This window comes from Cercospora kikuchii (genome assembly GCF_019650295.1).
Source record: "Cercospora kikuchii DNA, contig_00003, whole genome shotgun sequence".
Classification (NCBI taxonomy): Eukaryota; Fungi; Ascomycota; class Dothideomycetes; order Mycosphaerellales; family Mycosphaerellaceae; genus Cercospora; species Cercospora kikuchii.
This window is the reverse complement of record NW_025408584.1, coordinates 4,156,347-4,170,179: the sequence shown is the minus strand read 5'-3', so window position 1 is coordinate 4,170,179 and position 13,833 is coordinate 4,156,347. Positions and strand designations below refer to the sequence as shown.

At 52.8% G+C, this 13,833-nt stretch overlaps 4 protein-coding genes across 4 annotated transcripts; 3 read left to right on the top strand and 1 right to left on the bottom strand.

The window, feature by feature from the left end:
* Positions 1-1,277: 1,277 nt before the first annotated feature.
* CKM354_000601100 (uncharacterized protein) lies at positions 1,278-2,384 on the top strand (the record flags this gene model as incomplete). Its single annotated transcript, XM_044801305.1, has 1 exon — positions 1,278-2,384. The coding sequence occupies one exon, from the start codon at positions 1,278-1,280 to the stop codon at positions 2,382-2,384; it is 1,107 nt and encodes a 368-aa protein (XP_044657240.1).
* A 6,916-nt stretch (positions 2,385-9,300) lies between these two features.
* CKM354_000601000 (uncharacterized protein) lies at positions 9,301-10,251 on the top strand (the record flags this gene model as incomplete). Its single annotated transcript, XM_044801304.1, has 1 exon — positions 9,301-10,251. The coding sequence occupies one exon, from the start codon at positions 9,301-9,303 to the stop codon at positions 10,249-10,251; it is 951 nt and encodes a 316-aa protein (XP_044657239.1).
* Positions 10,252-11,231: 980 nt separating this feature from the next.
* CKM354_000600900 (uncharacterized protein) lies at positions 11,232-11,900 on the top strand (the record flags this gene model as incomplete). The annotated part of the gene is made up of 1 exon (XM_044801303.1): positions 11,232-11,900. The coding sequence occupies one exon, from the start codon at positions 11,232-11,234 to the stop codon at positions 11,898-11,900; it is 669 nt and encodes a 222-aa protein (XP_044657238.1).
* A 637-nt stretch (positions 11,901-12,537) lies between these two features.
* On the bottom strand, positions 12,538-13,653 carry CKM354_000600800 (uncharacterized protein; the record flags this gene model as incomplete). The annotated part of the gene is made up of 1 exon (XM_044801302.1): positions 12,538-13,653. One exon carries the CDS (start codon positions 13,651-13,653, stop codon positions 12,538-12,540), a length of 1,116 nt encoding a protein of 371 aa, XP_044657237.1.
* Positions 13,654-13,833: the final 180 nt, after the last annotated feature.

Here is a 13,833-nt window from a genome sequence, read left to right as displayed (position 1 = left end):
CATCGGCCTACACGATTGCAATTTGGAGACTTGAGCCGAGCTCAGGGCCTACTCAACTGTACAAATAGAGCTTGTGGCTGAGTCGCAGACATTTTTGAAGCGTTTTGAGCGAAAAGCAAGCAGCAGAACACGAAGTCAGGCGGGGAACGTGCGAAAGTTTTTCTTTCAGCAAATAGAGGCTTGCTATGAAGTCTTTGAATGAACACATAACGCGATCCCTCCCAAAACGAATGCCATTCCCAGCCAAGTGTCCCGTGATATAACTTTGCCGTCTGCCCACCACTCTCCTAACACTGTGAATAGGAATGCCAGTGAGTTTGTAATGGGGACTGTCAAGCTCAATTCTGTATCGCAGTGATTAGCAAATAATGCACTTCCATCAAAGTCTTGACAGGACGAAGGGAATAATAACAAGCGTACCTGCCTGCCCAATCAACAAGAAAAACCAGACGCTCCCGGTGACGTTCAATAACAGTGGAATAGCATATCTTGGACTCTTGAGTAGATCAATCACGGCGTAAGCTATCCCAAAGAACTTTCGTTTTATCCAGGGAACATTCGGATCTGTGAGATGGGGTCGGGTAGGTTTAGGTGCAGCATCTCTGAGAACGGCGGCTTTGCGCATAAATGGTGTTGTTAAGCCCCAGCAGGCTCCGACCTGGAGATTTGTGAGTTTGTGGTACGGAAATGGAGAGCTTGGAAGTTGGGTAGGTGACTACCATGAGAAAGCCAATGACCCAGCGCCAGATGGGTGGGGAGGAAGGAGCTTCGAGGATAGGCGCGTCTGGATCCATAGTCTATGATGTGAATGGTGAGATGCTGTTGATGCTCGGGTGTCGTGTTTACATGTAGCCAGCAGGGGAAGTAGGACTGCAATGCTTGCACTTGACCGTTTTCGGGTGAACATTTGATCCGTGCCGACGTCGCTTCCCGCAACAACATCTGCTGTCAGCATCTTGACAACAACCTCGAACGTCATGCGCCTGTCTCAAGCTCTCACAAATTTGTCCGCACGCTACCATCTAGGGACGCCTGTCTCTCGATAAGATGGGCTTTCAGTCTTAAACCGCGAGACAGGTGTCGCCGAGAATTGCTCCCGTCTTGTAAACATGCAAAACATGCAGTCGCCGAGATTGGACGCTCAGCCTCAGTTTCATCGGTCCAATGCCATATAAAGTGAAGCATGCATTTGCTCAACATATCAGCTTTTCGATCGTCCTTGCAACCACCGAATTCTTCCCCAGTATCCCAGCACCACTAGATTTCCATATCCCAACATGCAGAGAGAATCTGAGATTGACAAGTTTCTCGCAGCCTTGTGCCAGTGGCTGGGAGCCATTCATGACGGCATAGCAGCTGATATATATCGTATGGAAATGGACGCGGCTCATCCTCATCTCTCGGTGGTCACCGTACCATCCAACATTGTGACACTCAGACAGCGGCTTAGAGACTATGAGTCTCGCGTCCATGAAGCGAGGTCGCAGTCGTCCCTCGTTGTGGATTTTTGCAGGCTCAATCAGCTTCTGCAGTGCGAGTATGTGGAGCAAAAATCGAAATTAAGCGCAGCAACGGACGATAAGAAATCATTGACACTCAAGATAAATCAGCTTGAAGAGAAGTTGAGGAAAATTGAGGGGGAAAACGATCGATTGATCCGGCAAAAATGCGCAGCAAGAGTCGGGCTACCACGTGGCCCATGTCTGCGCTATGGTTTGGATCATGGCGCAAAATCCCACCTGTTGCAAGTAATGGACCGGCTCAAAGCAGCGGAACGCGACTACAAATTATCACTGCAAGACTATTCCGACTTGAAAAACAAGTACCACGAGCTTGTACACAAGTACAAGCAAATTGAAGCCAGCCTCAAACAGCTGGCAACTGGCAGACAACGTCGAGACAGCGGTCTCGAGGATCGAGCGACGAATACGCAAAAGCGAGCGGCATCTCTGCCCTCCGACCCTCTGGCACTACGCAGCGACATCGAATGCAGCATTTCAATGCTCCGCGAACAGCAATACGACCAGCACCAACGGCTGACTGAGCTTGAATCCATGAACGAGGAGCTTCAAGCAGAGTTAGATGATCTGAAGCAAGACAAAGCAGCCCTCGACGCGCACAACGCCATGACAACGAACCGCCTTTCAAGCTCGCAGCAAGCCCAATGGTCGTTGCAGGACAGATCTCAGAGACTTGAGCAAGAGTGTAACGCCTTGTGGGAGCATCTGATTCATCTTGAAGTTGCGGGGCCCGATGCTGGTAAAGATACAATGCCAAAGCCGGATAAGATGGAGGGTGGGTGGATGCAGGATGCGACAGCCGTGGTTGCAAGAGTACTGCAAGAGGTGAACGGAAGGCAGAAGTTGTACTACGTGCTGCACTGATGTCAGGCGAGAATGGGGAACCAAGAATTTGCGTCAGACAAACTGCATTCGTGGCCTCGATTTGTGGGACAAGGCGTAAGTGTAGCATAAATCAGGTTATTCTTAATTAGAGCCAGCGCCAGCCAAAGCATGCGACTATTCACATTATCAAGATAAACATGGCCATCAAAACATAACCCATCAGCATTCATCCTCTCATTCCCCGAGTGATACACAACGATTCGAATTCCATTCGCAACCTTCATTGACCAAGCATCGACTCAAATCAATTGACGGAATGCAACTTCTCGCAAGGTCCGGTTCGACGCAGACGCCCTGCCCTCCAATCCCTCGCGTGCATTGCTCTCCTTGGTAGCAATTTTCCAAGTTATCGTACGTGCAACTGCGTCTTGGGAGACAGCGGTCGAAGACCCCGCAGTAGCCACTTCCAGAGCATTCGGTGAGGGAGCCATAATTCTGGCATACTTCTTTACAAGCACGTTGGTCGTTGTAAATAGCATCACACGACTCGCCTAGAAGGCAGTCACTGACGTCGGCACACGGATAATCTATCGCGCGTGCACGACAGAGGCCGGAGGCCTCATGGCAGCCCTGGATTGCTGAACATCTGCTGCGGTCTGCAGAAGTGCAGGTGGCTGGCGCCAGTGGAGCTTGGCACACGAGGACACTCCCACCGCCGGGTACGGGGTCCTCGTTGCAAACCTTGCCGCTGGCACACCCGGACGATGAGCCCTTTGTCTGGCACCTCTGTTGGCAGTGGCCAATCAACCTGCCGAATTCGTCTAAACTGCGAATGCACAGTTCATCCATAAAGCATTCGAAATGGGCGCCACATGTCCGATCGTCTCTGACTTCGCAGGTCCGAGTCAATTCAGAGCAGCCTTCTCCTGCCAGACATTGACTTGAATCCTCCCGAGTACAGGTGCGAGCGGGTGGCGGTCCCGGTTGACAGAAACCCTCTTGGCAATTCAGACCGGATGCAGGGCAGAGACCCATTGTTCGTTGGCAATCGACTCTGCAGAAGCCCGTGGACGCTAGCTCACCGTACCAACAGCCTTCATCGGGAAAACAGGGCTCGCCATTCGAACAAATGCGGTCCAGTGTGCGCTCCTCACAGAGGCCGGCGAGAACATTGCAGACCTCGGTGTCCAAGCATGAACCGGCATCAAAAGCAGTACACTTCCGTCTCAAGTCCTTCGGCTGGCACGTTCGTGGATAAGCACCTGGAGCGCATTCGTGATTGAATGGACATTGACTGTTATCCATGCAAGCCGCCGGCGGGTCAACACATTTTCTGTCCATGCAGCTTTGCGTTGCGGGACATCTTTCGGCGCTGTTGCAATATTGAAAGCCGTCGAAGCAGAGGCGGAAGTAAGTGTCACAGGTGCCAACAGAACAGTCTGCTTGCCCGAGGCATCTTTCTCTGCAGATCCCATCCAAGCAGCTTTCGTCCGTGAAACAGCCGTCGAAGCAAGAACGATCCGGCGTTCGACGCTGGCATACTCCTTGACCGACGGCATTAAGCAAACAGCCCTCGCTCGCTAAGCACTCCCTGGTGTCGCTGGCCGTGCAAAACCGTTGGGCCGGACCGGAAACCTTTGGTTTGCACGTTCGTGGGTCCTCATCCCTTGAGCCAGCGGCGCATTCCTGATTGAAAGGGCACTGACCATCTTCAGAGCAGGTCGACGGAGCGTCTTGGCATCCGCCCCCAATGCAGCTCTTCCCTGAAGGACATCCTTCGGCATTCTGGCAACGCTGGTAATCGAAGCAGTAGCCGAGCCCAGCATTACAAATTCCAGCATAGCAGTCTGCTGTTGTGGTGCACTTTTCTCTGCAGGAGTTGTCGAAGCAGCCTTCGTCCGTAAAACAATTGTCGACGTTAGTCTGTAAGGGGCTGCAACCACGAAGGATGTGTCGGCTCTGGCATTCTCCCTGGCTGCGACCGTTAAGTTGACAGCCCTCGTTCCCGTAGCACTGACTTGTGTCGTCAGCCGTGCAAGTACGTGGGGTCGGTTCTGCAGGCCTCGGTTTGCACGTCCTTGTCTCCTCCGGATCGCGAGTGGTCGGACAGTATTGGCCGACAGGACATACGGCATCCTCATCGCAAAAAGCTGGTGGATTGCGACAGTTGCCAAAGATACAGCTCTGCCCCTCTGAACATTGGCCTGCATTGTCACACTGCTTGTTTTCCGTGCAGACTCCAGATCCAGTAGCCCGATCGCACCACCAGTTCTCCCCACATTCTGCATCTCCGCGACATGTAGCCGGTAGAGTCAAACAAAGCTCTCCTATACAGTTTCTCCTTGGGCTGCCGCATTGCGAGGTGAGAGTACAAGTTGTCGCTGCTACACAGGTCATAGCTGAGCCACAGATCCAGGCGTGTCCGCATTGCGAATCTAGTGAGCAAGTAGCTGGCCGCTTTTGACAGATGCCGTCGCGGCAGCTTTCTTGCGATTCGGTGCATACTTCAGAAGTCAAACAGGTCACTGGAGGACTTTCCTCGCATCTTCCTGAGCTTCCGCTACCAGAGGCATTGCAGCGTTGCCCAGAGGCGCAATCACTTCGCTGTGAGCAGACCCGTGGCAGGCCACACGTTCCGTCGTTGCACAAATGTTCCCCGTCGTTGCAGTCCCACCTAGTCGTGCAAATCTCGGCGTTGGAGCACGTTCCGGATATGCAGCGCTCACCGAGGAAGCATTTACTCAGATTAGTTGAGGAGCACGTTCGATCAGTAGTCCGCTCCGTACAGACTCCTATACGATCGTTACAGCCTTCGTTCGATCTGCAACGGCTTGTGTCGGTCGCTGTGCAGGTACGCACCACTCCAGTATTTGTTTCACACTTCTTGTTGCTGGACCCAGAATCGAGACGATCGTAGCACTGCTTGCCAGCTGGGCACTCGCCATCGTCGCGACAAGTGGTTGGCGGTGTCGAACAAGTGTTGCCGAGACAGCTCTCGGTGGCAGAGCAGTCGCTTGCACTGTCGCATCGTTTCGGCGCAGCCACACATGCTTCCTGTTCGCAGTCGAAGCCCGTTGGGCATTCATTGTTGTTCGAACAGATCGTCGGAAGACTTCGACAGAAGCCACGGAAACAAAACTTGCCGCCCCCCTGGCAAGTGCTTTGATCAGAGCATACCGTGCCCTCGATGCAGCTAGATTGATCACAAATTTGTGCTTCGCCGCATCCAAAGTCGTCGCTGCAGCTCGATGGTGTCGGGTGACACAGTCCCCACATGCAAGATTCGCCCAAACGGCAAGTAGCACTGACTACGCAGGTCCTTGGTGTTTCCTGACAAATACCGGTTGTTGAAGTCTGGTCCAAAGGCTGGCATTGTTGATCGGCTGGGCAGACAGGTGTGTCAAGGACGCATGTCTTAGGCTGACCGCAAAGGCCATCGTTGCAAAGTTCTCCTGTCTTCGTGCATTGCGAAGTCATGGAGCATAATTGCGGGATCTGAACTATGCACACACCCTCCAAACAAGTCGCCGGCGCAGCACAGGGGTTGGTCTCAGAACACTCGGGCGGCGGTGGGACACACACACCTTGCTGACAGATTTTCCCGCCGGTACAGGCCTTGCTTTGCGAGCACTCGGGCTCAGGTGTCGGTGGAACACATACACCTTCTTGACAGATTTTCCCGCCGGTGCACGACTTTGTTAGAGAACACTCAGGAGTCGGCAAAACGCACACACCTTCCTGACAGGTTTCGGGAGCCGCACAATCCTTGTTTGCGGAACATCCAGGCTCGGGCATCGGTAGTACGCATACGCCTTCCTGGCAGATTTTCCCGCCAGTACAAGTCTTACTTTGCGAGCACCCAGGCTCAGGCGTTGGTGGAGTTACGCACTTGTTGTCGGCGGAACAGATCTTTCCGCCTGAACAATCGATCGCAGTCGTGCACTCATCCACGCACCGGTTAGATTTGCAGATCTTTCCAACCCTCGTTGTCATTAGTGCATTCAGGAGGCGTGACGCATACGTTGTTCTGACAGAGCTTTCCAGATTCGCAGTCCGACTGTGCGCCACATTCGACGCAGGTCCCGCTCTTGCAGATCTTGGTTGTACCGGAGCACTGTACCCAGTCAGTGATCCTACCCTTTACGCCGACCTGGAGCAAAGACATACCTTGACATTGCAGCTACCGCAGTGAGAGGCATCTGAGGCGTATGTATCCTTCTTCTTGCAGCCACCGTCGCAGAGCTCAAACCCAGAAGAACAGGTGATGGGCGTGGTGACACATTTGCCTTGCACGCAGGATTGTCCGTCGGTGCACTTTGTGTTGCATTCTCCACAGTGGTCTTTGTCTTTCGATAAGGACGTTTTGTACACGCAAACGCCATTGCACAGCACTGCGTCCTCTCTGCATGGAGTCTTGCATTTAGAATTCTGGCATATGAGATCGCCTCCGCACTACGAAGACCTTGTCAGTTTCCTGGTAACGACTGTTGGTGGTTGGAGAGAGATACCTTCTTTCCGCAGCCGCCGCAATGGTTCTTGTCAGTCCTGCGATCGACACATGCTCCATCGCACCACCACTTCGTGGGCTTCGGGCACGTCGGCTGAGGCGTCGTGCATTTTCCAGCGATACATTTCTGCCCAGATCCGCATACGACTCCACAGGTTCCGCAGTTGTTCTCGTCGTTGCCCAGGCTCGCGCAGTAACCTCCACAAGGCTTACGACATGTAGACTGGGGAAGATTGCATCTCGGCAATTTGTCGCATCTCTGCTTGACGCAATCACAGATGGTCTGGATGACCTCGTACTTGTAAGCCTTCAAGGCGCTTGGGCTTTTGTTGCTATCGAATTGTTGGCTGGAGGGCAAGGAGTGACAGTACTCGCGGGCCTGCTGGTTTTCCGAAAGTGAATTGACGATGGCCCTATACTTTTGAGTGCATGGTGTCGCATCAACGACGCCAAATGTCAAAGTCCAGAGAAGGCCCAAGACCAAAGTGAGAGAGACTCTCGTCATCTCGTGAGAAGAAAGTGATCAAACCAATGCAACAAACACGGCGTGTACTCGTGGAGGCTGTCTGTCGCGCATCGTGTACGAGGCGACAAACTCCTTGTCCTCCAGACACGCCTGACCTTACTGGTGACACTGCGCCAGGCTTGGTCCTCACGTTTTCGGAACGCTAGACATGACTCCAGGCGTGGCAGTGGCCTGATCTCAAGAATGCGAAGCGGCATTTTGCCAGGCATGATAGGCTGCACCCTATGGCTGCCGCTTACAACTTCTCCCTCCCGTCGCCAGTTTGGGTCATGTCAAGCGACAGAAGCGGATGGCTTGCATCTAGGCCTAGGAGCCGCTAGTTCTGGATGTGCCAAGATTTGCGGCGTTCTCCAAGATAGTTGGCGGGCAGAAGAGAATGTTGCATGCTTCAGCAGTCGCACGACTTGCACTTAGCTGAGCATGCGGTGATGCAGAGTGGGATGGCTGCTACGCGCAATAGTTATCTTCTGTTTCACCTGCATCGGAACGATGGTAGAAGTGTTAGGATTGTATGTCGCCAAGCCTTGTCTCGAAGTCAAACTGCACGCCTCACAGCGGCCTCAATTTTAGTCGTCTCTGTTTGGGCAATTAGCGAAGGTACATCCTCACCACGTGGCTACAGCCGCATGAGAATTGTGCCGGACAAGGTGAGCTGATGCGGTATGCCCAAGCCAGGCCTCAAAGTACCGCTCATCTTGGCAGGACTCTAGAGCTCGGAGCGACACTGTCGTTGGAGAGAGACCTTTCTTATTGCCGCAGTACATGTTCGACCCCAAAAGTGGTGTCATGAGTTGAACAAGTTTCGCTGGGCGACCGCTGTGGTTGCCACTCACGGATGGTGAGGTTCTCCCACGGAGAGAACTCCGGTTCTGCAGGCTCTCCAAGGAACCCATTGGTAATGGTTGAGCGGTCGCCATCATCTCGGGGAAACGTATGTTCTCGAGAGGTGAAGCCGGATGGAAGGGAGTGTTGAGCCATTTCGCTTGTGCGGTTCAATTCGGGGGCCATTGAAGAGAATGCTTGCTGAGGGCCCTGTGCTGCACTTGCGTTGCCAACGAATATTATTCCCCAAATTCCGTGGGGACATAGATCGCGATCTGAAAGGTAGCTCAGTCTAGACTCCTGGTCATCAGCAGGCACATCTGAATCATTCTCTCCAATCAAAATCACCACTTCTATCGTCCCAGCAACGTTCCTAGACCAAGACTCACACTCGCATCCGTCGCCTGGTCCTCTAGAACTCATATGAGACACTATTGTTGTGCCTCGCACTTGCCAGACGATGCAGTTACTGCGCACCCTAGACGTGTGTCTGAAGATGGTGTGGAAGTCCTTGGACGGTGCTGGTTGACTGATGACGTTGACGGGGTTCAGCGTGCTCGGAAGGCATCTCGAGGCCAGTGTTGGTACAGCAGCTTATCGTGTGTGGATGATTGACGATCCGGGGCACTATGTCCCAAAGTAATTACTGTTCGCATAGATCTCGCCATTTGGAAAGCGCTGCGAAACTGTTCATCCTTTTCCTGTTCAGGTCGCTGGGCTTCCATGACACCAGTGCTCTCAGCGCCCACTGCTATGGCAGAACCAGAGTTGGAAGGATGTTTTGGGCGACTTGACAATGAGAACATGCCCTAAACTCATGGACGATGTGCTTCAGATGCGCAAGAACTTGTCTTCGGAGAGAGGTTGTTGCTGCAGATGGAGTTGGATGAAGCGAGGCAACAAGGCAGAGAAAGCAGAAGGCTTGGCGGGCCGAAACGCGCTCCTTCTGCTGCCAGCAGAACAGGCTGAATAATGTTCACCATCCTTCGCAGCTGGCCGACGACAGGTCCAGCAGTATCTCACATCAGCCCGCCCTCCCTCTGCTAAGTATACCGTTTCTCTGCTCTCCTCCCATCTCTCTTACCACAATCGCTATCGCCATGGCTCCTTCACGCGTCTCTCCATCACCAGACTCCACCTCTGCCGGCCTCACGTCCGACCAGAAACAGTTCTGGCACGAAAATGGCTACCTGCTCGTTCCCGATGCTCTCACGCCCAAACAAGTCTCTACTCTCCTCTCCGAATCCCAGCGCATGCTTTCCGACTTTGACCTCTCCACCCACCCCATGACCCGCTTCAGCACTGGCGAAAAGTCCTCCCACGTTGGCGACGACTACTTTCTCACCTCTGGTGACAAGATACGATTTTTCTTCGAAGAAGATGCCTTCGATCCCGCAACGAATGCGCTCTCCAAACCGAAAGAGAAAGCAATCAACAAAATTGGCCACTATCTTCACGAACTCAATCCGCATTTCAAATCCATTTCGATCAACTCTGCCAATGCGGCAATCGCACGCGATCTAGGATTCGAGGATCCCAGAGTGTTGCAAAGCATGGTGATTTGCAAACAACCCGAGATCGGAGGCGCAGTACCTCCCCACCAGGATAGTGTGTTTCTGTACACGAATCCGCCGTCTGCAGTGGGGTTTTGGTATGCGTTGGAAGATTGCACAGTAGAGAACGGATGTTTGAGTTTCGCGCCGGGGTCGCACAGGAGAGCGCCAATCAAGCAGAGGTTCGTGAGGAAGCAGGATAACAGCGGAACGGAGTTTGCCGCGAATGAGAATGGCGAGGAATGGCCGAGGGGATTTGAGAGGAAGGATGGAGTGGGACAAGACCAAGAGGAGTATGTCCTCGGAGAAGTGAAAGCGGGCACACTAGTGTTGATTCACGGAAACATTCTGCACAAGAGCGAGAGGAATTTGAGCCAGAAGGGGAGGATGATCTATACATTCCATATGATTGAAGGCGGGAACAAGTATGACGAAAGGAACTGGTTGCAACCTCCCGAGGATGGCTTCACGGCGCTGAACCAGTCGCTGGAGGCGTGAGCGCAGAAACGTGCGGGGTTAGGAGAAATGAGCACACGACACGACAGTAGGTACAACAGTAGGTACGACTTAATGCGGAATGAGACATGACACGGGGCATGGTTCCAGGAAGAACCGGGCTGGGAGCAGTTGGACTTTTGCCTACATCTAGGCCTGTCTAGATGCGTCTTCGCACCGTGCACAGCCTTGCAAATTGGCTACAGCTATCTATCTCTCTCCTCTGCAACACTCCGAAGCGTTTTATCCGGCCACAAAATCCCAAGCCACTGGCAACGACATGCTATGCCAAACCACCGTCGAGCACACAGTTCCAAAAGAGGCAACTACATGGTCCATACACCGTCACCAGTGCACCTAGGCGTCCAGAAACAGTGCTAGTCTGCCTATTGGCAATACCATAGTCAAATCGCCGGCCATACACTTTCCATCGTGCTCGGCGAGAAGGGCGTTGGCTGCCAACGTGACGATCAGAGGGCAGAGACGATGACCAGGACCAAAAAACAACGGGAAAGCTGCGAGCGACTATATATGCTGCGGTACGAGCCCAGAGGCAGATGAAAAAGTCAGACAACCCGACAGTTCAACATCCATTCCTCAACATCCATTGCCTACGATGAAGTGTACGTTTTCACTTCACTCCACCAACCCATTCCCAACCACTCACACAACTCCTCATCCCATCAAACGTTCCCCCAGAATCCCCACTGACAGCATATTCCTCCCGCGTTTTGGACTCCACCCTTTCCACTCTCCTTGCAATCGCTGCCACCACTGTCATAGCGTCACCAATCGACAGCCTCGACCCCTTCCTCCTCGAACAAGTCATCGAACACAGCCTCGCAAAACGCAATGCCGAAGCAATCGGGGACAACCACGTGAACTTTGACAAAACACCCTCCCTCATCGAGCCATGGTGGAATTTCCCGCACTTGATAATAGGTAACCAGAAAGTGAGCAACAAGCGCAGTTTGAAATCAATAATGCAAGAGGATAATTTCCTCGATGGACCAGGTGTCGCACCATGGCACCGCAACATGGGATGTCCCAAAGGCTCCATCTGGTCAACCGAAGAATTGGCATGCACCTCTCCTCAGAATCAGAAGAAGAAACGCGATACCCTAGCGAAGAGAAATTTCCTCCCCAAACCAACAATCGGGCACCCCGAATGGTGGCGGAACATCCCCCCGATCCCAGTGGACCACTTGAAAGGGATCAACACCATCAACAAAATTAAAAAACGCAACGCCGAACAACAACAACAACAACAAAAACGCCAAACATCGGACCGCCCCGTCGTACTAGGAGGCTGGAACCCAAGCCTCCAAATCTCAGACGAAACCCTCAAAATCCTCTTCCCCGATCACAATCCTCATCTGAACAATAAACAAAAGCAACAACAGCTAAAACGCCAAACATCAAACCGCCCACTCCCAGGAACCTGGAACCAAAACCTCCAAATCCCAGACGAAACCTTCCAGATCCTCTTCCCAAACGCTATTCGTGCTGGTTCTCTGCAGCAGCAGAAAGAGCAGAAAAATCGTCGAGCAACCATCGTCGGAATCGAGCAATTGTTCTCAAAAGCCCACATTTCTCCAGAATCTTGGAATAGAATCTTCGCTAATAGCAAGATTCATTCCTTTAAAAATTGAAAATATCAAACGGCTCGGTGGGGATTGCGGGAGGAAGTATGTTGAGAAGTGAGGGAAGAGAGCTTGGGAAAGATGAGGAGGATCGCGCAGGCGCGAATGAAGGATGGCGAAGGAGGAGAGGAAAGATGCGAAAGCAGGAGAAGAAGAGGAGGAGGAAGCAGGTCTTCCGACTCTTCCTCTTTTCTCGACTGTACATGTATCTTAGCTTATGATCATAACGATTGCAATGAAGCCTGTGTCTGCGGGCGGACACAAATGAGTACACGACGCGCGCTTTCTGGAGCAAGTTGGGATTCCTTTCGCAAAGCGGAGGAAACGCTCAGGTAGGTCAAATGAACTTCAATATGGACCTGTCTGCAATATTACATTCACAACTGGAATTCATTGGTTGTGTTTTTATCTTTCCAGTCGTACTCGTCTTATCTCATATCGATTGATCCCTCTTTCCGGGAGATCGTTCTCGTGTGATGCTCAAAACGCTAGTCAAAAAGCATCATCGTCTAAGTGTGGGCTTGCGCCCTCGTTTCCTGCCAGTCACTGCATTGAGCGCGCGGAACGTGAGCGGGATAGCCTCCAGCACGCGCACGCTGGACTTCAAGTCGGACACCAGCCATCATCGTCAATCGTAAACGAGGACCTACGCAAAAGCTTTGCTAAAGGCTTTGCGCTCCTTCGCCTTGCGATCGGCAGCAGCCTTCTTGACAGCGGCCAACTCATTGTTGATCGCCGCATCGCCTGGCACAAGTTGATGAGCCTGCTCAAGGAACTGCTGTGCGCCTTCCTCATCCTTCGAAGCCTTGAGAGCGACACCCTTGCGGAACAGTGCCTTGGCCTTCTCCGTGTCCGAGATGTTGGCCACGAGGAATGCCTTGTCTGCCGAATCGTATGAAGGTCTGTACTGGCCCAGCTTGAACTGCAGCAACGAGCTGTTGGTGTGCAGCGAAACCTTCAGTTTGGTGAGCTGTGCACCAAGATCTGCTGGATCACCGTCGAGTGGTGTCGGGTACTCCTGCAGATACCGCAGTGCCTTCTGGTACTTAGACAAACCAAGCTCTAGCTCTCCAGCCTTGAAAGCCTTGTTGCCCATCTCCTTCAGGTTCGTTGCGATCTCCACAATTTCTGTGCCCTTCCACTCCTCGCCTGCCTTCTCTTGATCTTCAGGGAAATCCTCGTATGTGTCGCCGGTGCTATCAGGCGCCTTCTTCGTGAACTCCGAAATGTCAGTCCCTTCTGGCAGCTCGCCGCAGTCCTCGATGACAACATCCTTCTCCGGCTTGTCGTTGCTGCCTGTCGGGTTGTTCTCCACTTCTCGCACAATGCTCTTTCCAGCAACTACTTCTCCAAACACAACGTGCTTGCCGTCCAAGTGAGGTGTTGGCACTGTCGTCACGAAAAACTGACTGCCGTTGGTCCCGGGCCCGGCATTGGCCATGCTCAGCAAAAACGGCTTCTCGTGCTTGAGCTGGAAGTTCTCGTCGTCAAACTTCTCGCCGTAGATGCTCTCTCCGCCAGTGCCATTGCCCGCAGTGAAGTCACCACCCTGGATCATGAAGCTCTTGATCACACGGTGGAAGCCTGATCCTTTGTAGTGAAGCGGTACTCCAGACTTGCCCTCGCCCTTTTCGCCTGTACACAGAGCCCGGAAGTTCTCAGCCGTCTTTGGTACGATGTCATTGTAGAGCTCGAACACGACCTTGCCGGCTGGCTTGCCGCCAATGGAGATATCGAAGAAGACCTTGCTGCGTGGAGCCATGATGGTTGGCAGTCGGTCGTGGTTGACTTCTTCGGTGGTTTACTCGGGGATGTCGCAGTCGTCCAAGAAGAGTGGAAGTGAAGTGATCACCAAATGTTTGCGTACAATCGTCAAGAAAACAAAGTCGGTTTTGTGCGTGGTGCGAAATGAAGTCACAAACAAACTTCTCGAAAGTCGTGG